The sequence below is a fragment of the Sphaerodactylus townsendi genome, linkage group LG16 (genome assembly GCF_021028975.2).
Source record: "Sphaerodactylus townsendi isolate TG3544 linkage group LG16, MPM_Stown_v2.3, whole genome shotgun sequence".
NCBI classification, from domain to species: Eukaryota; Metazoa; Chordata; class Lepidosauria; order Squamata; family Sphaerodactylidae; genus Sphaerodactylus; species Sphaerodactylus townsendi.
Window position 1 is genome coordinate 18,061,675 of NC_059440.1, and position 26,098 is coordinate 18,087,772.

The 26,098-nt window shown below is 48.2% G+C and overlaps 2 protein-coding genes across 3 annotated transcripts; both read left to right on the forward strand.

Moving 5' to 3' along the window:
- Nucleotides 1-645: 645 nt before the first annotated feature.
- On the forward strand, nucleotides 646-25,509 carry LOC125445917 (claudin-4-like). 2 transcript variants are annotated; one of them, XM_048519354.1, is made up of 2 exons: nucleotides 646-897; nucleotides 20,926-25,509. In XM_048519354.1, the coding sequence occupies exon 2, from the start codon at nucleotides 20,928-20,930 to the stop codon at nucleotides 21,573-21,575; it is 648 nt and encodes a 215-aa protein (XP_048375311.1). In that variant the 5' UTR covers nucleotides 646-897; nucleotides 20,926-20,927; the 3' UTR covers nucleotides 21,576-25,509. The 2 variants fall into 2 exon arrangements, with proteins under 2 accessions (XP_048375311.1, XP_048375312.1); XM_048519355.1 differs by lacking the exon at nucleotides 646-897 and adding an exon at nucleotides 4,391-4,511.
- CLDN4 (claudin 4) lies at nucleotides 10,669-12,045 on the forward strand. The gene has a single exon (XM_048519356.1). The coding sequence runs from the start codon at nucleotides 10,731-10,733 to the stop codon at nucleotides 11,361-11,363; it is 633 nt and encodes a 210-aa protein (XP_048375313.1). The 5' UTR covers nucleotides 10,669-10,730; the 3' UTR covers nucleotides 11,364-12,045.
- Nucleotides 25,510-26,098: the final 589 nt, after the last annotated feature.

Below are 26,098 nucleotides of genomic sequence, written 5' to 3' on the forward strand. Positions count from 1 at the left end.
ATTCTGGACAGCTTCAAAGTGCATTGAAAGTGGATTGAAAGTGCATTATTCTGCGTGTGCGGGAGAGGCCTGAGTTTGATTCCCCATTCATCCACATGAGCGGCAGACGCTAATCTGGTGAGCCAGGCTTATTTCCCTACACATAAAACCTTCTGGGTGACCTTTGGCCAGCCACAGTTCTCTCAGAACTCTCTCAGCCCCACCTACCTGTTGTGGGGAAAGGAAAGGATGGAATTTGTAAGCCACTTTGCGACTCCTTACAGCTGAGAAAAGCGAGAGACAAATCCAAACTATCCTTCATTCTGTGCCTCTGTGTGCATGTGTAAACAATGGGATGATCATAATTGGAAGCATTGATTTTCAAAATGTTTATTTTATTGAAGTACTTTTACACCAACGGGCTCAGAATGCACCTCTGCAAATGGTCCACGAGGCCCGCAGGTTTCTATTCGGCTTGTTGCCACAATCGCCCCTTTGCAATGCTTCAGCTGTCTCTCGACACCCTGTTTTTTGCAACAGACGTCAAAGGAATTCCTACACACCTAAGCATATGCCGCTCAGAACAGGAGGGGGACGAGAGGAGGTGGGGAAGTCATTCAAAACTATGCATCTTCTCATTGCACAGTATTACCACATCTTCCGAGACAAAGGCCCTCTCCGACTGGACGCAAGCTCCCGCACCCCCTCCTGCCATTCTGCTGCTGAGCCTTGTGGCTCTCTGCCATGGCTCCCCGCCTCCTCTGGCTACCTGCCTGGCCCAGCCTTCCTTGTCGAGGGACTTGTCCTGCAACTGCATTTGATGCTCAGGGACCCTCGCAGCCAAGGAAGCGGCCCCCTCCCTTCCCCACCGCCTGGGACTGCTCCCTCGTTCTCGGACAGCCACAGAAATCTCAGCAGGTGAGTGAACCTCTCTGTTCGTTCATCCCCACGGCATAACCACTGGCCCGGCTTGGGCTCCCTGAACTGCGTTCGCCACCAGCCATGTCTTGGGTTTCGTGCCCACAAAGAAGGGATGCTGATGACGTCAGGATCACAGTCCTGGGGGTGGGGGCCATGGCTGGGATTCTTCAACTGGCTGACACCCATCAATGTCTATACCGTGTTCAGGTTAAAGATGACGGGAGATTTGTGGATTCATCCACCATTTCCTGGACTGTTGCTCTTGAATGCTCCGCTTGGATCTTGGTGCCTACCTAGTTCTGTCCCCAAGGCACTAAGACCCAAGTGGAGCATTCAAGAACAACGATTGAACAACAAACCTAGAAGTGTTAGAGCAGGTAGTAGGCCAGGATTGGCTCGCTGCTGTCATCTGACTTCCAGGACCAGGAGGATTCTGGGCTGTGGAGCTAATGCATGTGGTCTTTTCCAATAAGATTGCTAGTGTGGTGTAGTGGTTACGAGCAGGTGGATTCTAATCTGGACAACCGGGTTTGATTCCCCACTCCTCCACCTGTTGTGGGGAGAGGAAGGGAAAGAAGCTTGTAAGCCACCTTAAGTTGTTGTTGTCTTCTTCTTCTTCTTCTTCTTCTTCTTCTTCTTCTTCTTCTTCTTCTTCTTCTTCTTCTTCTTCTTCTTCTTCTTCTTCTTCTTCTTCTTCTTCTTCTTCTTCTTCTTCTTCTTCTTCTTCTTCTCCTCCTCCTCCTCCTCCTCCTCCTCCTCCTCCTCCTCCTCCTCCGAACAGTGGCAAGGGGGTCCAGGAACCAATGCCTCACCAACAGGAGTCATGCAGCCCTGTTCACAAGTTACAGTGACCGTAGCAGTCCAATCTGTGTATAGTATACTCTTGATATTTGTTTGCCTGTGTTGACTAATTCCCATGGCATGTTTGTAGGGTTGCCAGGAGATCTCCCAGAATTACGGTGCATCTCCAGGCAACGGAGATTAGTTCCCCTGGAGAAAAGCGCTGCTTTGGAGGGTGGACACCAAGGCATTACATTGTGCTGACGTCTCCACCCCAAACCCCACCCTCCCAGACTCCACCTCCAAATTGGCACATGTACAGCTCAACATGTGATTTAAACCCCTTATTTATCTAGGTATCGGCCTCTGGTTTAATTTGTTAGGTTGCCACAAAATTTTGGGGATGGCGCCTGAGGAGCGCAAGGTCTGGGGAGGACTATAATGCCACAGTGAGACCACACTCCTAAACAGCCAGTTTCTCCAGTGGAACTGATCATTGTCACTAGGCCAGTAGTGGTGTAGTGGTGAAGAGCAGATGGATTCTAATCTGGAGAACCGGGTTTGATTCCTCACTCCTCCACCTGAGTGGCAGAGTCTTACCTGGTGAACCAGATGTGTTTCCACACTCCTACAATCCTGCTGGGTGACCTTGGGCTAGTCACAATTCTCTCAGGACTCCCTCAGCCCCACCTACCTCACAAGGTGTCTGTTGTGGGGAGAGGACGGGAAAGGAGCTTGTAAGCCACCTTGGGTCTCCTTACAGGAGAGAAAGGTGGGATATAAATCTTCTTCTACGCAATCAATTATAATCCCAAGAGATCTCCAGCCAACCCCAGGGGGTTGGCAATTCTTTTCTTTTTTTGTAAAGTGGCTCTTTGTTACAAACAAATGTACACATACAGGATGTACACAAGGTTCACTGTAACACCTGACCTAGTGCTGGCAGTGAGGTTATATGGCTTATGGGCTGGTGATTAATTGAGAGTTTCTCCAGGTGTGGCAAGAGGGCCCTCATGGGAAACGGTTAAACTCCTACCTCCCTTTCTACACTTTGATCTCTCGGTTTTAGGACAGGTTCACTTTCACTGACCTTTCGTCAGCTGTTTGACTTGCAAGTAAGACGAGCTGCCTTTGAATTGAGTGAGCAAGATCCAACCCGCTTGGCTCAACACAGCCTTTTTACCTTAAACTCAACCTCGCTAAAGCAAAGCAGAGCCGTTTGTTGAGGGTTTTCCGGGCTGTGTGGCCGTGGTCTGGTAGATCTTGTTGCTAACGTTTCGTCTGCATCTGTGGCTGGCATCTTCAGAGGTGTATCACAAAGAGACTGGACACAGTGTGTAACAGACTTCTCTCTGTGATACACCTCTGAAGATGCCAGCCACAGATGCAGGCGAAACGTTAGCAACAAGATCTACCAGACCACGGCCACACAGCCTGGAAAAACCCACAACACCAATTGAATCCGGCCGTGAAAGCCTTCAACAGTACATCAAAGCAGAGCTGTTTGTGAAGCACTTTGCCACTGGCTCGAAGGCAGAACGTTCCTCAAGGTGAGCTGTGGTAGAGCTCATATCTGGTCCTGCAGGCAAAATCCCCAGCTGAGGCTGGAATGTATGAACAAAATATAAGACTTCAAAGTATTATAGTGCTTTGAAATATGACAGCGCTTTGCTCTCAGCATATGTTTGGGAACAGAAGGGAACTGAAGGGTACATTCGGCATTCTCAGCTTTGATTTCTGAGTGCTTCTGGGAGCATTCCCTTCTTCAAGTATATGGCCATTCATGCATGCACTATCTGCCCTGCAGCTGTTTGCTTTGCAGTGGGTTTTCCCTGTGGGTTTTGGTTTACACAGGGATTCTTCTCCTGCAAAGTGTTCCTAGTCAAAACCAACTGTTATTTTGCCCACCCACCACTCCCTTGTTATTTTCATGCCACCTTCATTTGGGAAGGTTTCCTGCCACCTTTTTTGGGTGGGTGGGTGGGTATCTTTGGTCTAGCACACAGGTGTCAAACTCACGGCCCTCCATATGTTATGGACTACAGTTCCCATCATCCCCTGCCATGCTGGAACTGCAGTCCATAACATCTGGAGGGCCGTGAGTTTGACACCTATGGCTAGCATCACTTTGCTAGGCCATGTCAATTTCATGTCAGTTTCAGAAGGCCTATCACTAGAGCGTTTTTTTTAAAAAAACCTTGAAACAGAGGACCTACTGAGGTGTGAAAACCCAAAGAAAGCCTAATGCACACAAATCTCCTTCATTTCCCATAGTCGATGGGCCAGTCACACGAGTTTAGTTAATTGATTGACTGATTTCCCAGCATTTGCAGATGAGAAAAACAATTATTCTTTTTAAAATGCACATTTCTGTTTTCGGGGCATGTTCCTTATTTCCGCTTCTCACGCACACAGGAGGGAATACCTATTTTAAGGTGGCATTTGGTATTGAGGGTTTTTTGAGCATTGAAAAACACACAACCTAATTCATTTTTTTAAAAAAAAACCCTGCTATCTCAGAGGTACCTTTTTATATAGCAACTGATACATTTCAAAATTATTCCTCTTAACAATGTCTTTTTGGCACTGTCCTTCGTATTGTCGAAAAAGGATTAATGTAGAATGACAAAAGGCATCCGGAAACGTGAAAGAAAACACTTGTGCTCCTTTCTGTAGCGCCAGCCATGTCAGTAACCACAACACTTTGGGCGTTTGACAAAGCAGGAGGGTGATTGCGTTTTTAAAGTGTCCCTAACGAAATAAGCAAAGGATCTTCTAGTGGCTGAGATAACTCACTCGGCAGTGGTGCGCTGGAGGATCCCGCTTGGCAGGTACGGTTCCCTTCTTCTGCTTCTTGGGGTGGGCTGAAAACTGGCATACTTGACATACTTGTCGTTCAGGCCCGCCTTCTGTGGAGGGCGAATGTGAATCATCCTTGCTAGTAGAGCTTAAGCAGGGCGGGTGGTGGAAACAGCTGCCAGAGCCTTGCAGCCATTTAAGGACGAACGCGCTGCTTGCGGCAGATGTTTTCATGGGACCATCAGAGGGATTTAGTATTTTCAGCTCCTGCTTTTCAGCTGGAAGTGGCTGTCAATGAGGTTCAGAGGAATAAGAAACCGATCAGAGGACATTCAAGTCCAATGCAAAAGTGATGGGCTTTGTGTGTGATTATCTGGCGTTGGAACCAGGTGTGACGTGAAGGTTCCTGTCTGCTGCCCGGGCTTTCTTTGATGGTCCCAGTGGTCCTGGGAAGCAGGAGGAAGGGGGCATGAAACCTTACATTCAAGGTGTATGTGCAATACACACGTACAGGGCAGACGGCGAACAGGTGGGAGGTTATCAGCGAATGTGAGAAAAACACCCAGCATTCCAGGACAGAGGTGTGTTCCATTACTATGCAGAATGGAAATTTAAACTGGATCCTAGCAAGAGAGTAAATGATCCCATCAGAATGGGTGTGGAGCGAGCGCTCTTAGCCGGTGCTGAACTGGCAAAGTCAGATTTCTTTATTTCGGCATTTATACTTTGCTTTTCTCCCTAATGGGGGTCCAAAGTGGCATTCGACACCCTTCTTCCCACCTTCAGCTGGTCCTCACAGCATCCTTGTGAGGTAGATTAGAGAAGAAGAAACAGGAACTGGCTGAAAGTCACTCAGCTAGCTCCCATGGCAGAGTGGGGATTTGAACATAGGTCCCCCAGATCTTCGGGTGACATGCTAACCACAGCATCAGGCTCCAATTTAAATCATGGTTTGAGGATATGAATTTTTTAAAATGGCAGTTTGCCTGGCTTTTAGCCCCACCTACCTCACAGAGTGTCTCTTGAGGGGAGAGGCAAGAAAAGGAGATTGTAAGCCCCTTTGAGTCTCCTTACAGGAGAGAAAGGCAGAGTATAAATCCAAACTGCTCCTGCTCCTTCTCCTTCTCCTTCTCCTTCTCCTTCTCCTTCTCCTTCTCCTTCTCCTTCTCCTCCTCCTTCTCCTCCTCCTCCTCCTCCTCCTCCTCCTCCTCCTCCTCCTCCTCCTCCTCCTCCTCCTCCTCCTCCTCCTCCTCCTCCTCCTCCTTCTTCTTCTTCTTCTTCTTCTTCTTCTTCTTCTTCTTCTTCTTCTTCTTCTTCTTCTTCTTCTTCTTCTTCTTCTTCTTCTTCTTCTTCTTCTTCTTCTTCTTCTTCTTCTTCTTCTTCTTCTTCTTCTTCTTCTTCTTCTTCTTCTTCACCCCACTCTTTCAGGCTCTATTCTCAAATCTCCAAGAATTTCCAAACCTGGAGATGGCAATACTATACCCTCCTAAGGCATTTAGCTCTGATTGCCCAAAGTTCCCCTAAAAATTATCAAGTGGGGAAAAATCAGAGCTCCTGGGTCCTGCCTGGGTTCTGAAAAGAAGAACCGGCTGCCATATTGGTTAGCAATCTGCTGTAAATTGGAAAAACAGGACAAGGGAAAGGGAGGAGAAAATTCTCAAGTTTTGCAAAAAAACAAACCAACCACACATGGCAATCTTTTGCTTGTCAGTCAGCAAGGACTTGATTGAGATCTCTAGATACCAGCCGGCTGTGCAAATCCTGTCCTGGCACCTGGCCAGGGGTGTTGAAGGCCTTCCTTTCTCCACCCCAAAGTCACTGGGCCAGCTGTTCACATTCCTACCCGGGAGTATGATACTTGACAGGCACACTGCAGATATTTTGTGATTTCTACATTCCCTCCCCAGAGAATGGTGCACCTGCTATTACAGATACATGTCCCAACAAAGGAATCTATTTCTGAATACATTTTTGTGAACTTTTTTTTTCATTGCGGCAGGTCTTTTGAGTCAGCAAACATTGCAAAATTCAGCCAGGTGTGCAACTGAAATGCAGAATTGACATTAGAAGCGTGCTTGGTTTTGAATAAGGAGCTGGGTGCGAGATGCTTTGAAACTGGCGCTGAAGCCTTTGCCATGCTTTTGGATGAAGGATGAAAAGCACTCAAACTATATCTGATTCAGAATGGGGGAATCATGCACAGTTAAGTTGCACCTGTGGTTCTGAACAGGGAATCATGCACAATTAAGTCATGCCTGCATTTCTGGACAGGGACGCATGCACAGTTAAATCATGTCTGTGATTCTGATTCTTATGGGAACTTCCCTCCGGGGGGTGGGGTGGGAGGAGTTCAATCAAGGGAATGGCAAGAGGAAGAAAAGAGGGAATTCCCCCTGCCCTGGCCCTAGTCAAACTCACTTCCTGTTAGGTCTTGGACCTTAAATCAATAAATGGACTCTGGATTTTTGATCGGAAGTGTTTATTGAAGGCAGCAAGTCCCTAGCTTGAGAAAGTCAGTTCTGAAGGGAACCTGGCTTTCCTAGGTTGTGATAGCTCCACTCAAATCCCTCTCCCATTTTCCCAGCAAAAGTGTGAAAATACTTGTTTTAGGAGACATAGGCGCCTCAAGGTCACAAGGAGAGTTTGAATTTATATTCCACCTTTCTCTCTTGTAAAGAGACTCAAAGGGGCTTACAATCTCCTTTCCCTCCCCGCCCCACCACAACAAACACCCTGTGCAGTAGGTGGGCTGAGAGGGCTCCGAAGAGCTGTGACTCGCCCAAGGTCACCCAGCTGGTGTGTGTTGGAGTGCACAAGCTAACCTAGTTCCCCAGATAAGCTTCCACAGCTCAAGTGGCAGAGCGGGGAATCAAACCCGATTCTCCAGATTAGAGTGCACCTGCTCTTAACCACTACACCACTGCTGCTCCCAAGAGAGGAAGATATGCCACCCCTGTGGTTCAGCGGACATCCTGTTATCCGAGGACGGGTGGCTTCCCAGGGTTATGTCAAGTTATCTATGATTGGTGCGAAGCTGTAAACATCAAGGAGAAAGATACAGAGAGGAGAGACCCTTTTGCATATCCATCAGTGTGCATAGGAGCACTTTCAGGCCTTGGTCCTGACACATCTCCCATCTCATGGGCATAGGGTTGCCAACTTCAGTTTGTAGAATCCTGGGGACTAGGAGGTGGTGCCCATGGAGGCTGGAGCTTGTTGCCCATGGAGGTTGGGAACCATGCGTGGTGGCTAGATTTGAAGATTAAATGAAAAGGGAAACGTTGTTAAGATGCCGGAGGAAAAGGAAGATGCAAAAACATCCCAGGGGGAAGGAGAGAAGAAAGCACAATTTGTAATTTCATAACAAGGGCCCATGCAAATATTATAATTATACAACGTGATCATTTTGAAGAACAACGCGTTGCAATTAACACCACTGACACACAGGTTTTGTGACCTGTGGTTGTAAATTCCGTAAAACAAATCCTTAAAACCAGTTACATATCTAATAAATGATCATAAAAACACAATTAAAGTTTTTTTACTTTTATAGATTGTGATAGCCTGTAATAAGTGTAGCCAGGGTCCAGAGGCATATCTAGGAAAAATGTAGGTCAGTTCAAAATCGGAGTTTTCACCCCTCCCCCTGCCCCATATGGATGGCTGCCTTCCCCCACCACGACCAAACAACTTTTTTTTTTGCACCAGGTCATCTCCAAGTCACCATCAGATTATAGAACATGCCCCAACTTGGGGGGAAGGAGGGTGTGTGTGGGGTGTTTGACTATATGGCTGCAGCCAGGGGACATTTGATCCCATATGTCCCTCTGGGCAGTACGCCCTTGCCAGTGTCTGGCACTGGAAAGATCTGATGTGTGTATGTGATTCTTATCTCATTTGCAGCCTAAACATGCTACTGTCCTGAATCAGGTCAGCCTAATAGCTAAGCATCACACGCTACGGGCCTCGCCTTTTCGAAGGGCCGGCGCTAAACGTTTGCAAGCTGTCTGCTGAAATCTGCATCTCGCTGTATTCTCACAATCGGGCAATGCTGTTGCCTACATGTTGGGGTTGCTGCATGAAATTGATGCCTTTCACTAAAGTGTCATTACCTGACTGTATAGCAAATGAAAAAAAATCGAATTACTTTATTATGCAAGTAAATAATTTATATTTAAATATTTATGCACACTGTTTTTTTAAAAAATCGGTCCCCTTTAGAACATACGCTACAGATTAATCCAGCCCTATCTTGAATGATCGTTCTGGCTTATTGGACAGCCAGTCAGGTTGGCTTGGATGGTGGGTGAGGCTCAATGCTGTAATCAGGAGGGACCTCTGAACATGCACAGAGTGTGCTTCAGTCTCCAACAAACAAGTCCACTGGTTTCCTAAAGCGGCTAGTGTTTGAGGTCCAAGGTGGTTGCGACTTGCTTGGTCACCTTTAGACTTACGGCTCACAGAGTCAATCTCTAGGGTTGCCAGCTCTGGGTTGGCAAATACCTGCAGATTTTTGGGGTGGAGGCTGAGGATGGGGAGGGAGTGTATAATCCTAGAGCCCACCTTCCAAAGCAACCATTTTCTCCAGTAGAACTGATTTGTTGCCAACGGTCATCCCAGGAGATCTTTCTTGGCCTTCTCAGCATCCCTGGGCTCTTAATCCTGGACCCTTTAAAGAAGAAATCAGCTACCAGAAAGGGGAAGAAAGAAGGATGAGATGCAGACCAGGAAACCTCTGGGTTTCCCCTCCCACCATTTACTTCCCTGGTTGTTTGTGGCACAGGGATTTCTTCTTGTGAGGAAACTATCACTTCTCTGACTGGTTTGGTGCTCTCGGTGGCAAGGGACGGGTGTGGCTGGACATCCCATCTTTGGAGGATGAGGTGATTCATTCACGGATGCTGTCAACAGGCAATGTGGAGATGGACCATCCTGCAGCATCAGGCTAGATCGCAAGAGAGCGTAAGGGAAGGAAAACATTTGGGACGCCACAGCGCAGCAGGGGAAGGGAAGAGGGGCACACTTTTCCCGCCAAAAATATTGTTATCCTACAGAGCTCACTGCTGAAAGATTATGCTGTCCTGGTCGGAGGCTTTGAGAAGGGGTTTGCCGATAAAAAGCTGTCAGCTAATCGGAGCCTTCGTCTTTGGTAACCAAAGAACTACAGACAGGAAAACACCATCATACTCAGGCCGAAGATGGACAGCCACTTCGGAGACAGGATGCTGGACTTGATGCTCTGATCCAGCGAGGTCGTTCATATGAAGAACAGGGCAGTGGTGGGACCCAAAAATTTTAGTAACAGGTTCCCATGGTGGTGGGATTCAAACTGGCCAATGGGGCTGGGTGGGCCATTCCGGGGGCGGGGCATTCCTAGGCGGGGCTGTGGCAAGGACACAGCCGCTGTGCCAGTCCTTGGGCGGGAAACGAATGCACGCAGGCGCAGGCTGCCACGCACGCCGGTGCGCCTTCTGCTAGACTGCTTCAAGTTCCAGGTGCTACTGCTGAGAGGAGGGGCGTAGCTAAGGCAAAAATCAGGTGGCAAAATCACCAATTAGTAACCCCCTCTCGGCACACACAAATAATTAGTAACCTACTCTCAGGAACCTGTGAGAACCTGCTGGATCCCACCTCTGGAACAGGGTTTTTGCATTGCTTGTGATAGCCCAAAATGGAGCCCTCATGTTCAGACATAACATATATTTCATTATCAGTTGCCAGGGACAAGAATGGTTGTTTTCCTATCCTGCTGATGTGCTCCCGAGAAACATTTGGTTGTCCACTGTTGGAAACAGTATTCTGGATTTGACAGACCTCTGGCCCGGCCCAGTAAGTGGATCCATACATTCCTGTCTCCTGATCAGCTTTGCGAAACAGCCGAGCCGGCAAGATTTCACACACCCTTTCTCTGCCTCATCCTAACTCATTCCTTTAAAAAAAAAATCCTGGCTGAGATTTAATTTTGCCCAGTTGGGAAAAGGGGAAAACCAGTCCTCCCAGTCGAGGAGACGAGCTCTATCCTTGAAGAAGCCAAGATCCCAGCTTGCAATGATGATCAGGAATCCGGGAGAACTGGTTTGAGCCTCGGCGTCTGTTCATGCTGGATGGGGCTTGGGAGACTCCACCCACCGTCGAGACATATAATTTCCCCAAATTTACCACCTGCAGCTCACTCACACGGGCACATCTACGGTTGCTGCAGCTTTCCCATTTCCAGCCCAGCGACAGGTGCAGGGAGCCGGGAGCCGGGCATGATGGCGACCATGGGGATTCAAGTGTTGGGCATCACGCTCTCCGTCATTGGCTGGCTGGGGTCCATCCTGTGCTGCGCCCTCCCGATGTGGCGCGTGACAGCGTACATAGGCAACAACATCGTGGTAGCCCAGATCATCTGGGATGGCCTGTGGATGAACTGCGTGGTCCAAAGCACCGGGCAGATGCAGTGCCAGATCTACGAGTCCATGCTGGCGCTGGCCCAGGACATGCAAGCCGCCCGGGCGCTGGTGGTCGTCGCGATTGTCCTGGCGGTGGCGGGGATCTTTTTCGCCATCATCGGAGGGAAGTGCACCAGCTGCGTGGAAGACGAGACGTCCAAGGCCAAGATCATCATCTTTTCCGGCATCATCTTCATCCTGTCCAGCCTCATGCTCCTCATCCCCCTCTGCTGGACCGCCAACATGATCATCCGGGACTTCTACAATCCCATGGTCCCCGACAGCCAGAAGCGGGAGCTGGGCGCCTCGCTGTACATCGGCTGGGCCGCCTCCGGCCTGCTCCTCCTTGGAGGGGTGCTACTCTGTTTCAACTGCCCCCCTAAAAACGAGAAACCGTATTCGGCAAAGTACACGGCGACCCGATCCGTGCCGGCCAGCAACTATGTCTAAGAATTAGCCCGTCTCCCTGCTGTGCGGGTTGTGCATGGGACTTTCTGCTACCACCCCACTGGGGGGATATTTAAGACTGTGTTTCTTCTGTGTTGGACAGGTGTTCCTTCCATGACTTAACAACCATATGCTGTGACCGGAGCTCCTCACCCTGATTCTGAAAGCAGGCATCGTTCTCCTGTGTTCAGTCTTTTGAGGAAGCATCTCGGGTGCAGAGTGTTAAAAGGGAGAATGTGATTGGTTGGGGTGCTTGCCACTTTCACCCGCCAGAACTACACGGAGAACGAGCTTCACAGGCAGCTGTTTTGGACTATGGCCAAAAGGTTTTTTTTTTTCACGGTCATTCATCGGATTTCAGTTTTCAAAGCTGGACTGGGGAGGTTGAAGGCCTTGTCTCTGTTGAAGGGCTTTCCGTCAGCACTTGACTGGAATGGAGTGGACAGCAGCAATGCAGTTTGAGGTTTGTGAGTCTCTCAGTCTCTAGGGCCATCTCTGGTTGCCTAGAACTTGAAGGCTAACCCACACTGGTGTTGCATGATGGCTGGGAACCTGGAGACAGACTCAAGAATACAGGTCTGCTCTTGTGGTGCCGGTGTGGTGTAGTGGTTAAGAGCAGGTGGATTCTAATCTGGAGAACTGGGTTTGATTCCCCACTCCTCCACCTGAGTGGCAGAGGCTTATCTGGTGAATCAGATGTGTTTCTGCACTCCTACAGTCCTGCTGGGTGACCTTGGGCTAATCACAGTTCTCTCTGAACTCTCTCAGCCCCACCTATCTCCCAAGGTGTCTGTTGTGGGAGAGGAAGGGAAAGGAGCTTGTAAGCCACCTTGAGTCTCCTTACAGGAGAGAAAGGTGGGGTATAAGTCCAAACTCTTTTTCTTCTCCTTCTCCTCTTCTTGTTATTCTGGACCCGGGGACGAGAACTGGCAAATGACAGTAAAGGACTTTCAGGGTCATATGGGGTCTGGCTCATGGATAGCTCATTGCTTGTGGGTTTGGGTAAGGATTTAAATGAACACAGAGAAATTAACACCGTGTGTGCGCTTCCCGCCCTTCCAAAACCGCAAAAGGTGAGAGCCACACCCTGTCACTGGATGGGCTAACACATCCTTGCAAGTTTTCAAAGTATATGGGCTTTCTCAGGTGTAAGCCATTCACCAGCCTGACTTTTCTAATGTCAGAAGATGAGCGAAAACTTGAATAGGGAAGCGAGTGGTAGCGTGGGAGAGAAAGGCCAGCTTTAGAATCTTTGCAGGACTTGTAATTTCGCTTTGGAACCTGCTGTCAGTGCTGAGACCCTCCTTGGGTCTTTTTTATCAACACAGCTTGGCTGCACAGGGTGGTACTCTGACCGTGTGCAGAGTGCCTTGCTGACACCACTGAGTAATTATAACTTCAGTTCTCCATTCTGAGGAAAGAGAACTTCCAGTCCAAAGCAAATGGCTTTGAGGAACTTGTGAACACCTCAACCTCCTGTTTTAGAAATTATAGTTTTCATTTCCTCTTTCCCATGACCCCAGCTCTGTATGTTTGGAAAGCACTATCCGTCGGGAGAATTCTTGAGAACTCAACCTATTTTGAATGTCACGGCCTGTTCCTGTAGCTGATGGAACAACCAACTGGTGCCTCTGAGCAGGTGCGAAGTGTCCTCCTTGCAGTACTGAGTAACTGACTAGAGATGCGTCAGGATTTGCCTTTTGAATTGGTCCTATTTGCCGGACCACCATGGGGGTGTTGTGAGAATGTTCCCCCTCTTTCTTGCAGGGTTGGTTATTCCGAGCTGCCCGTATCAGGGATCATCGTAACCAGACAGACGAGAAGTCGATGCTTTTGCCCTTCTGTTGTTCTGTATTCCCTCCCCCTCCATATTTTATGTCATAACTTTAAATCATATTTTATTTGTTTGTAAGCTATGTTAAAGTGTATGGAAAAGCAGCCTGTTTTGAATAAATAGTGTTCAATAAATGTGTGTATATATGAGGAATCAAGGGCTTCTCTCTCGTTTCTCTCACTCCGTTCTGCCCATTGAAGCCAAAGTGGAGACCGTCGACAAACCTCTCTGTCTCATCCTCCATGTCTGTTATGCGGGGGTAATTCATCTCCGCTAACCTGCAGGGTCATGACAAAACATCTTGGATCACTTGAAAGGTTCTGTTGCGTGGTTAGTGGCATCAAAACCATTGTTGACCTGTGTTTTCACATGTTAAATGGTTTTTAAAGATCACAGTCCTGTTTTGGATTGTCTCTTCCCACTTTTATTGTATCGCTTCGTTGTTCGCTTATATTATGCTGCCTTATTTCTATCACGGATCTTAAAGGCGGCACCTGTGGGTGAGAGAAGGGCTTCTTAGTAAATCTCCCATTCATCCACGTATCAGACCCAGATCTCTTGGCTTCAACAAGACAGAGTACCACGCCACGCTTGGATTTCTTTTTGGATTTCTTTTGGATGGTTTTGTGCTGGATCTTAAACTGTCTGGAAGGCCCATTTTTAGAGAGGTGGGTTAGAAATGTTGCGACCAACCTTTAAACACACACGTGCATGCACACGCACACGCACTTGTGGCTTTTACAACACCTCCCACACAAGTGGGTGCAGCACCAGAAACGGCAATGAATTGTGTGCTGGTGAAAAGTGCAGCCAAGTCACGGCCGACTTATGACAACCCTGCAGGGTTTTCAAGGCAAGAGAGATTTGGAGGCAGTTTGCCGTTGCCTGCCTCCACGTGGGCTGAGAGAGTTCAGAGAGAACTGTGACGGGCCCAAGGTCACCCAGCAGGCTTCATGGGGAGGACTGGGGAATCGAACCCGGTTCTCCAGTCTAGAGACTGCCGCTCTTAACCACTACACCATGCTTAATAATACACACATCTTAGTAATATAGACGTGGCTTAGGGCACTGTCCCACACCAAGAAGCTTCTTTCTCTACTGCTTCACCCTTGATGGCGGGATATTTTTGCTGGCTCATAGAACAAAGGAGACCACAAAATGGAGGGGCCACAGTGCATTGGCACTGGGGCAACGAGGGAGTGCCAGAAAAAATGGGTCAATATATGTGAACCCTCTCTTCCTTCCCAGCATCAGATCCAGTCAGTAGTCGGGGCCTATTGCTGAGCCACCTGTGTTTTTTTTTCTGCCGTCAAACTTCCTGGTGTTGCCCACTTCCAGCAACTTGCATCCAAAGGTATGCTGCCTCAGAACATGGAGGTTCCATTCAGTAGCTGTAGCTAATAGGAGCCAATGCACTTAATCTTTGATGAAAGGGTTTAATCCCCCTTACAGCCATTTAAGCTCAAGGCCAACAGTACCTCCCATGGCAGCGAGTGTCACAACATTTGGAGCCTTTCACATCCGAGATCACAGTAATTCTTACTAAAATGATTTTGATTTTTTATTTTTAAAAATTATATTTCACATCCTGCCCTTTCCCAGCACAAGCTCAGGGCGGCGAACAAATTAAAAATTATTCCGTACCTAGACAGTAGCAATCTAGTCAATGAATAATTCAATAAACCTGTTTGAAACCAGCAGACTTATTAAAACAGCTTATCCAATATTAACCCCTCCCTTCCTAATTTAAAAATTTCTTAATAGAAAAGGGAAGGGAGGGAAAAGAAAAGAAAAACCCTGCAAGAGGGTGGGGGTGGTTTGGGAGGCCAGAAACACTGGAATAAGTTGGAACTGCCTCAGCTTTCAATCCACTTTCAATGCACTTTGCAGCTGTGTGAATAGCCCAGTGGAACTGTACAGGGGCCCTTGGCTCAGCAGACGGGGTCCTTTCCACACAAATCACCTGGAGCATTTCCAAAATGTCTGCAAAACGTTTTCGATCCCCTCCCATTTGTTCGCACTCGCCCCCTCAAAACGTTTCATGGCCACTGTGAAAGGTTATTTCTCTCCTTTTTGGCTATTTGTAGAAGCAATACTTTGAAGACCCGTGGATTCTCTGGTGCTGTCCAGGTTCCTAGTCTGGCATCTTAATGACTGCACCATGCTGGCACTCTCAGAGTCTCTGGACCCTGGGAAATGCCAAAGCTCGCAGGCTGCCGCCAATGCTGGTGATGCGTTTTCAGCTTGTGTTCTGGAATGCCTCTTCCCAGCTCCGCAAGTAACATTCCAGTGTTGGGCTCAGAGGCAGGGTAAGGAGCAAATTGGAATGGGGGTACTAATTCCCTGTGGGAAAGGGCTGTGGCTGAAATCCAGAGCAGGGGAGAAAGACATGGAAGAAGAAGAAGAAGAAGAAGAAGAAGAAGAAGAAGAAGAAGAAGAAGAAGAAGAAGAAGAAGAAGAAGAAGAAGAAGAAGAAGAAGAAGAAGAAGAAGAAGAAGAAGAAGAAGAAGAAGAAGAAGAAGAAGAAGAAGAAGAGAAAAGTTTGGATTTATATCCCCCCTTTCTCTCCTGTAGGAGCTCACAATCTCCTTGCCCTTCCCCCCTCACAACAAACACCAGCAGCAGCAGCATTTGGATTTATATCCTCTTTTCTCTCCTGTAAGGAGTCTCAAAAGGTCTTCAATCTCCTTTCCCTTCCCCCACCCTCAACAACAAACACCCTGTGAGGTAGGTGGGTCTGAGAGAGTTCCAAAGAACTGTGACAAGCCCAAGCTCACCCAGTTGGCATGTGCTGGAGATAAGCCTCCACAGCTCAAGTGGCAGAGCGGGGAATCAAGCCCGGTTCTCCAGATTTGAGCGCACCTGCTCTTAACCACTACACTACTCTGACGCTCCCAGGAAGGAACTGCTTGAATCCTCAGAGATATGGAAACCGCCTCCAACTCACTTTGCAGGTGGTGTTCATACTAGAACATAAGAACATAAGAACTAGCCTGCTGGATCAGACCAGAGTCCATCTAGTCCAGCATTCTGCTACTTGCAATGGCCCACCAGGTGCCTTTGGGAGCTCACATGCAGGATGTGAAAGCAATGGCCTTCTGCTGCTGCTGCTGCTCCTGAGCACCTGGTCTGCTAAGGCATTTGCAATCTGAGATCAAGGAGGATCAAGATTGGTAGCCATAGATCGACTTCTCCTCCCTAAATCTGTCCAAGCCCTTTTTAAAGCTATGTGGTGGGGGCACCATTGCTAGATGTGGTGGGGGCACCATTGCTTGCCTCCCCCAAATCTTCATGTGTCAAAGACTTGGATTTCTTAATAGAAAAAGGGTGCTGCTGCTGCTGCTGCATATGCAGAACATTCCTCTGAGCCAGATCCTGTTGCCCCATCCTGACAAGGCGGCGCTGCTGGAAAAACAAGCTCTGGAATCGCCTGCTTAGGTTTGACCATCTTCCAGCCAGATCCTCTGCATTCCCAGTGGTGAGCTGCACCCACAGCCAGCAAAGCAAACTACCTACCTTGGCTGCCTTGTTTTGGCAGTGCAGTCAAGCAGGGGAAAACAGGGGTGAGGCACCTTGCTGAGTGCTGACTGCCCTTGCTGTACCAATTTTGCTTTAGAGAAGCTCAGTCCTGGAGCAGACGGCTTTGCAGGCAGGTACAAGTTCAGCTCCTGGCATCTCCAACGCAAGAGCTGCAGGGGTTGAGAAATACCTTTCTGTGTCTGGGACCCTGGAGAGCGACTGCCAGCCCAAGGAAGCGATGCTGGGCTTGGTAAATCAAGAACCTGAGTTCATTTTTTGTCTTCCCCCCTCCCTCAGTTGACAGAGTGTCGATAGAAGAGTCTATGGCCATTTACACGCTTGTGGTCTCCTTTGTATTGAGCAAACATTCCCTTCAGATTAGATTCTCGGTTGTGCACATGTTTTCCCTTCTTAGGAACTCACTGTGCTCCCAAATCAGAGAATCCCTGTAGTTTTCAGAAACCTGTAAAAGTGTGACTTTTTCTCTCCCTTCGCAGGGAAAGCAAAGGAGATCACCATGCATTTCATCAGTTTCATTGGGGGTTTTTTCACTCCACCTTTCCTCACTCACACAACAGTAGTTTCTCTCACTCTTTGGGCCACCATTTCAAAAGGATCAGACGGGGCTTTCCTTTCTTTTCTTTTCTTTTTTGAATGCTGAAGATCTACTGCTGAAGCAATAGACCCTTGAAATTGACATGAAATTGACATGGTGTAGCAAAATAACACTAATCTCTCTCTCTCTCTTACACACACACACACACACACACACACACACACACACACACACACACAGTAGCAGAATGAACAAGGAAGCATTGGGCATGTAAAATGGCAGCTTGGCTTGGCTGGGGACCCTTTTCAGGGGAGATAAATAAAATAAATATGCAAATAAAAAAACCCACAGGAAAATCCCACCGTGAAGCAAACAGTTGTGGGGTAAGTAGTGCGTGCATAAATAGCAAATGCCACCCAGGACAATATCAGCCCTTCTTAAATAATGCCTTCCCTGGGTGATGTGTCATCTGTGGATCAGAAGTGAAGCTTGCAAAATCTGTTTGGGGTGCAGAAATTGGTGCGTAGGCAGCATCCGAATGAGTTTCCAGTAGCACAGTTCAGCTGAGCTGTGTTTCTGGGTGTGTATGGCAGCACTGTTTGGCATCTGGCTGCTTCTACAGACCACAATGGAGCCCAGATGTGCCAGCTGTTTAGTTATGAGATTGCTACTTCTAGGACGTTAGGTGGTCTCCTTTCTTTGGGTCCAAGGGTTTCTAAAACCTTGCAGTTGGCACCTGAGGTTTCACAACAGTACCTTTGTCAGGGCCTGCTCTTATCAAAAGCAAAACAAATGATGCAAGACGGCTTCTCCTCCCCAGCAACACCCAAACTGCACCCTCCTTGCAAAGCCAATATGATGTTGTTTGTCTCCTGAGCACTGACACCCTGAATTATTTTGCCCCCAAGTGATCTGGCTGAGACATCTGTCATCTCCTTGATCACCAAGGTTGATTCAGCTGACCTGGCTGGCAAGGTGGGTGTCCCCCACCTCCCTCACCACTCCATGTGTGTCCCTCCTGAAGCTGCGCACTCAGCGGAAGAGGACAACCATTCCAGATAGGAGTGTACCATTCTTCAATCAAAGAAATATGGTAGCTGCACTCCCCTGCTACAACCTCCAAACAAACTCAAGGTCCAGAGTTACTTTCTCCCCAAAATGGTTCCTTCAAGGAGCTAGCTTAGCCAAAACCTATTAAGAGAAACCAGCTTTCTTCTCTGTGATTTTTTAAAAAAATGTGCATCAACTTGGAACATGATGCCACAGGAGGTGGTGATGGCCACTAACCTGGATAGCTTTAAAAGGGGCTTGGACAGATTTATGGAGGAGAAGTTGATATATGGCTACCAATCTTGATCCTCCTTGATCTGAGATTGCAAATGCCTTAGCAGACCAGGTGCTCGGGAGCAGCAGCAGCAGAAGGCCATTGCTTTCACATCCTGCATGTGAGCTCCCAAAGGCACCTGGTGGACCACTGCGAGTAGCAGAGTGCTGGACTAGATGGACTCTGGTCTGATCCAGCAGGCTCTTGCTTATGTTCTTAATGACAGTAGGGTTTCCTTTTAATCACTGTTTTATTATATGCTTTGTAAGCTACCTGAGAGAAGGGAAGGCAGGATGGCATAGCTTAATCTTATCAGATCTTGGAAGCTAAGCGGAGTCAACACATGTACGTGTTCTGATGCAGACCTGCATAGGATTTCTCTTCCAATGACACACAACCTTGATAGATCTAATGAAAGGTGCATTCCTGGGAAAAATAATTTTATCAAGATCCAAACTGCAGAGAGGAACAAGTTGATTTTTCTTTAATGGATGCAAATTGCCCAGGGAACTCCCTAGAAGAGAATTTATTGCAGCTAGGTTTGTACATTTAAGCCTGGATATGCCCAGTGTCAACCCACGCAGAGGCAAACAATAGCAAACCACCTCTGAACATCAAATGCCTTGAAAACCCTACAGGGTCACCTTAAGAGCCAGCATGGTATAGTGGTTAAGAGCTGGTGCACTCTAATCTGGAGAACCAGGTTTGATTCCCCACTCTACCACTTGAGCCGTAGAGGCTTATCTGATGAACCAGATTAGCCTGTGCACTCCAACACATGCCAGCTGGGTGACCTTGGGCTAGTCACATTTCTTCGGAGCTCTCTCAGCCCCGCCCACCTCACAGGGTTTTTGTTGTGGTTGGGGGGAAGGGAAAGGAGATTGTAAACCCCTCTGAGTCTCCTTAAAGGAGAGAAAGGGGGGATATAAATCACACAACACACACACTGCCACAGAAGATCTCAAAGGACAATATGCAGGAAATCCATTTTTCAGATCCAATCCAGTCCAATTCCATGAGTGGGTCCATCTCACTTTGAAACCATCCCAAGCTGAAACTGCAAGCGACGGTAACCCGTGTGGCATGTGTATATGCTTGAACTCAGATCTGGCCTCCATCTGTAAAACAAGGGTATGAGTATATTGGGGGGGGGGTCTGATTTAAAGAGAAAGCTGTTTGGGGTGGGGGGCTCCAGAGAAAGTGACCAACCAGTGGAGCCTTGAGTGCTTCTGGAACCTCCAGAGTTTAGAGATCGATTCCCCTGGATAAAATGGCACCTTCAGACAGCAAACTCTACACCAGTGGTGGCGAACCTATGGCACGGGTGCCAGAGGTGGCACTCAGAGCCCTCTCTCTGGGCACGCGCAGAGTCCCCACACACACATCTAGGCTGGCCTGGGCCACTGGGCTTGATTATTAGCATTAAACCTAAAACCCACTGATTTTCATGCGAAGAACTAAAGCGCGATCCTTTACCTGGGAGCAGGCTCGGTTGCTGGCAATTGGGCTTGCTTCTGAGTAAACCCTCCTAGGGTTGTGATCCACCCATTGGAAGAGTTGCACGGTTGTTTCAAAGCAAAGCCACTGACTACCACCAAGCTTACTCCCGAGTAACGCACGCCTCGGAGCCAACCGGTTTTTCTAAACTAAAACCTCAGTATTCAGGTTAAATTGCCGTGTTGGCACTTTGCGATAAATGAGTGGGTTTTGGGTTGCAGTTTGGGCACTTGGTCTCGAAAAGGTTTGCCACCACTGCTCTACACCATCACACCTCTGCCCCCAATTCCCCCCCACCACAGTCTCCTTCCACAAATTTCCAAGAATTTCCCAATACGAATGAGCCCAGGCATTTACATGAGCAGGATATTTGGCAATAGAGGGTGGCAAAGGTGGAGGACTGCAGATCACAGGTAAGAACACACCAGACAAGTGTGGGCAGAGAGAGAGAGAGCAGGGAAGAGGGATGGGTGGGATAATGTGATTTCCTTGCTGCATAATTTGGTGCAGGATTCCGAGACTGCACGGTGCAGTGTTCAGAATGCTGGGCTGTGAATCCGACAGACCCAGGTTCTCTGCCAGGGAAACTGCCCGGATGATCTGTGGGCCAGTCGCCCACTCTCAGTCCGACCCACCTTACAGGGTTGTTGTGAGGATACAAGGGAAGATGTAAGCCTCTTTCAGTCCCGAATATGGAGGAAACTGGGGAGTGCACGAAGTAAAATAAAAAAATAAATTAGGATTTTGGGGGTGGGGAGTACAATATTTGCACCCCTGCCTGTTGCCTTCGGCAGAATTTCTGTCCCTCCTAACCAATCCTTGTGCTCTATTCCAGCCATGGCGGCCCTGGCCCTGCAGTTGGCGGGGCTGGCCCTGTCGGTCTTGGGCTGCCTGGGGGCCATCTTGGCTTGCGCCCTTCCCATGTGGAGGATGACGGCCTTCATCGGCTCCAACATCATTGTCGCACAGGTCTTCTGGGAGGGCCTGTGGATGAACTGCGTCTACGAGAGCACCGGCCAAATGCAGTGCAAGATCTACGACTCCTTGCTGGACCTCCCCTCGGACCTGCAGGCTGCCCGTGCTCTTGTGGTGGTCTCCATCGCGATGGCCTTCCTGGCTCTCCTCGTTGCTATCACCAGCGCCGAGTGCACCCGTTGCATCGAGGACCGAAGCGTCAAGGCCAAAGTCTCAGCGGTGGCCGGCACGATCTTTGTCCTGGCTGGGCTGACTCTTCTTGTTCCCGTGTCTTGGTCAGCCAGCACCATCATCAGCAACTTCTACAACCCGCTGGTGCCTGCGGCCCTGAAACGAGAGCTGGGGGTGGCTCTGTATGTGGGCTGGGTGGCCAGCGGCCTCTTGATGTTTGGGGGCTTCACCCTCTGCTGCCTCTTCCCTCAAAACAAGGTTGAGAAACCCTTCCAGATGAGATATAGTGCAGGAAGACGTTCCAACCTGGGCAGCTACGCCCGGAAAGACTATGTGTAACTTCCCTCAGAAAGCCTTTCTCCCTCTGTACCTCACAGAGAAAGAAAAAACCCTCTCCCTTCTCTGGGACTGACAGGAAAAGGGAGACCGCAGAGGCCTGAGTGATAGTCAACCAGTGTTCCCAATCCTTCCAGATAGGGTTGCCAACTTCCTGGGTGGCAACTGAAAATCTTCTGGATCACAACTGATCTCTAGGGCCGTTTCCACACAGTCCACATATCCCAGGATGGGCAAGTGAAATATCCCAGTTGTGCACGTTTTCCACACGTTTTCCACACGGTTCCCGGTGCTAATGCGGGCCTGCCCTGGTGTTGCCCCAAGAAATTCCCCTTAGCCCAGGATTTTCAAAAATCACCAACTTGGTGATTCTTTTCAAATATCCCGGGGTGACCCCTCTGCTATGCAAACACCATGGAAGCAGAATCAGTTTATTTTCCCCACCTTGCCGCTCTTGACCAATCAAGATATTTGCGCATGAGGGGATGCACTTGTGGTGTAAATACGAAAGACCCGAGCTTGTGCGGAACAAACTAGAGTATTACGTCCCGGTCCTAACTTGGCTCCTGGAAAGAAATGGGCGGCCGTGTGGAGGGAGAAGCTGGGATAAAATAAACCCAGGTTAAAAAAACACAGTGGTACACAGGTATTATTTTGCCATGCAGAAACGAACTAGGAGATAGAGATCAGTTCACTGGGAGAAAATGGCCGCTTTGAAAGATGGATTCTGTAGCATTATGTCCCATTGAGACTCCTCCCCTCTGGAAACCCCACCCTCCTCTGGCTCCACCCCCACAATCTCCCGGTATTGCCCCACCCGAAGCTGGCAACCCTATCTTCAGATATCCCTCTCAGAGCTCCAGCTTGGGTGATGCTTGGTGCTGAGGAAACGTCTGGGCCGGCCTGTTCTCATGTGATTTGTGCAAATGTATTGATGCAGTCCGTGGAAAGAGGTCCTGCTACAAAACGTGTGTTTGTTTTATATTGCTTTCACTTGTATTGCTTCCCCCAGTGAATCCTGGGAACTAGGTTGCCAACAACCTGAAGGAGAAAAAGGCACGCTCCTGTCTGTTTCCACGCATGAAGGGGCAAGACATTTTTCCCTCCAAGTTGTTGGCACTCCGCAAGGAAACTGAAGTTTTAAGCTTCTTTTAGACATCCCCAGTCCAGAAATCCCTCGTTCAAGAAATTACCAGCTCTCTGAGCTCTCAAAGGCACCTGGTGGGCCACTGCAAGTAGCAGAGTGCTGGACTAGATGGACTTTGGTCTGATCCAGCAGGCTCGTTCTTATGTTCTTACCCTCTGATGGGCCATGGCACACGCCAGCAACATTTATGCTAGGTGAAAGGCGGGGGTATCTTTGCTGTCCAATCCAATCAAATTTTATGGTTACGGTCAATGACCGGCAATTACAAGTAATAAAAACATTAAAAGAAAATTCAGCATTAAAAAAAAAAGTTTCTAGAACTTCTGGTGCTGCCTGACTTGTGAAAGTTTATTCTCATGCCCTCTGACTGGCAGTGTTAATGGAGTTTATGTCCTAGTGCGCACGCACGATTCAGCATTTTAAAATAAACCATTAAAAAGTAGTGCTGTCTGCATGTTTGCCAGTCTTCCGGATTTTTCTGCACACCTCCAGTTATCCTGCTGTCCCGAGACATCTTGTGAAAGTTTATCCTCGGGCCCTCTGATTGGCAACTGCGCATTCCAGCAACTGTGCATTCCATGCAAAAGGAGCATTTAGTTCAAATGCAAAGTTCAGCATTTTAAGTCAGTTAATTCTAGAAGATGGCAACAAGTTGCATGCTATAAAAATATAGTCAGTCATGAAGAAGAAGAAGAAGAAGAAGGAGGAGGAGGAGGAGGAGGAGGAGGAGGAGGAGGTTCACCAGAGAAGCCTGTGCCACTCACATGGAGGAGTGGGGAATCAAACCCGGTTCTCCAGATTAGAATCTACCTGCTCTTAACCACTACACCATGCTGTGATTGTGTTGTCTTAAAGAAGAAGAAATGGATCCGACTAAACTTCTCTAGCTGGAGATTTCCTTGAAAGACTAAAAGCAATCTGGGCATAACGTCTGCATTGCACACCAAGTATCTGGCAGAAGAGAGAACCCCTTAGACCTCACACTATAAGGCGTTGGAGGCAAATGTCTTGGGCCAGTCCCGGCCATCTCATCCCCTTGTCTAGGCTAAATGACAGCGAATTGTATTTTATAACAATTATATAGAGCAGAATGTACCATAAAAAGCCCAAGGGCTTGTACAGAGCTGTGGAATTCAAAGGCCCTTCCCATCTCGCACTCCTCTTACTGTGTACTCTGCCGGATGGGTGTTTTCTCTTCAGGATCTTGTAGGTATGCGTCTCCTGCTCTTTAAAATTTTATTTGCCTTTTTCAAAATAGTACCAAACAAATCAACGCTGGCAATAATTAACAGGTTCTTACCACACCCCGTCCATCCGTTGCCACTTCAGGAACATTCTGTCTTTCCCACCCTCATGTGGTCTCTAATATAAAATTTAGCAAGGTGATAAAAAACATGAAAACATGTAGAGCTGAAAACACCCCTCTGAATTTCAGGAGACGCCACGTTCCCTCAAGAGGCAGGGAAAACAAGTGAGATTGCAAATAAGCAGTGGCGTAAAGGGCAATCTATTCCAGCTGCCCTCACTTCCTTTTAAAAATTGCTTGCTATTTTCAGTCAAATGAATTTGGGTCGCTTTTCTTCCATTATATTTCGTCTTTCTTGGTGTGGCTAAAACTGTTTCTTCCAAATAGCAATGAAAGGGAGTCTAGGCTGCACTGCAGGCTGGAGGCTCATCGGATGGATGTTGTTCCATACTCTAAAATCGTCCCCACCCAGAAATCCAACATGCCAAGGGAAAAGATGCCCTGACCGGGATGGCCTGATGCCATCAGAAGCTGAGCAGAGCTGGCCTTGCTTAGACCTTGCATGGGAGACCACCACCAAGGAAGTTCAGAGATGCTCCACAGAGGCAGACATAGCAAACCACCTCTGAACATCTCTACAGGGTTGCCCAAGTCAGCGGGGACCTGACGGCACTTTACACACGCACGCACGCACGCACGCACGCACGCACGCACGCAAGTAAAAAAGTGGTAACAGTCCTACGTAGGTGGATTGAGGCAATGATTATGTGAATGTCAGGTGTGGTACAGTCCAGACCCAAAGTGGGCTATTTATTTAACTTACAAATGAAGTTCTTGGCAGGCCTCTGCCCAGCAGGACCTGTAGCAGGCAGGAGCAAGCAGAGTCAGATCTGAAAGGTTTTGCCAACTGATGCCCATAGTTGGAATCCATGGCCGTGCCTGAGATGAGTGGCCCTTGTTTTTATTCTTTTGGCATTTTAATGCCCCTCTCTGTTCCTGGTCCAGTTTCTCATTGACCCTTTGCTTTGCTGCTTGGAAGAAAAACAGCTTTTGCCCAAAGGACCTTCCATGAAGCGTCAAAGAGAGTCTCTGTTTGTTGTTACACAACACTATCCCATTTTATAGGTGGAATTATGTTCAGCCTCCGGGACTTCACTTTAGGTCTGTTTACTGGTTATCAAGCTAAGCCATATTGAGGGGCTGCTTCGCATCCAAGCCATTTCTCCCTGCCCACATGCATGCCAATAGAGTCATAAACTCATCAGGGAACCAGTTTGGTGACTCCAGATGAGACCGCCCTTGGCCCACAGAACAAAGCCTTTGGCAAGGGCCGTAATATATTTTTTCTTGCTTTTTAAAAAAGCATCCGCCATACATTCTGGCATCCTTCCCAAGTTTGGCTTTAACATGAGTTTATAAAATCCATTTTCCCAATGCACATTAATTAATGTTATAGGTGGTGTAGTGGTTAAGAGAAGATTGATTCTAATCTGGGGAACTGGGTATGATTCCCCACTCCTCCACCTGAGTGGCAGACGCTTATCTGGTGAACCAGATGTGTTTCCACACTCCTACATTCCTGCTGGGTGACTTTGGGCTAGTCACAGTTCTCTCAGAACTCTCTCAGCCCCACATACCTCACCAGGTGTCTGTTGTGGGGAGAGGAAGGGAAAGGAGCTTGTTAGCCACCTTGAGTTTCCTTAAAGGACAGAAAGGTGGGGTATAAATCCTCCTCCTCCTCCTCCTTCCTCACAAGGGCTCAGGGAGGCTTACAAAGGTACCAATACAATGAAAACCAATAAAACCAACAGTGTGCCGACCAACATATTGGAGGGATACATCATCAACATAACCTGGCCCCTGTCTATGGAACAGTATCCCTGTGGAAATTTGCCAGGCACCAACCCTTTATAGGTTCTGGCATCTGGAGAGGATTTTCCCCTTTACCCAGGTCTTTTGACTTTGAACCTTTTGATGCCCCCTCTGGAGGCTGCTGGTTTGGGGTGGGGGAATATTTTTGGGGTTTGGGTGAGTAAAGTTTTGGAAGTGTTTTATGATTGTTTTTATATGATGTTGAGCTCTCCGATATTGTTTTTACTGTAGTTAACAATAAAAGCGAACAGCTCTGAATTG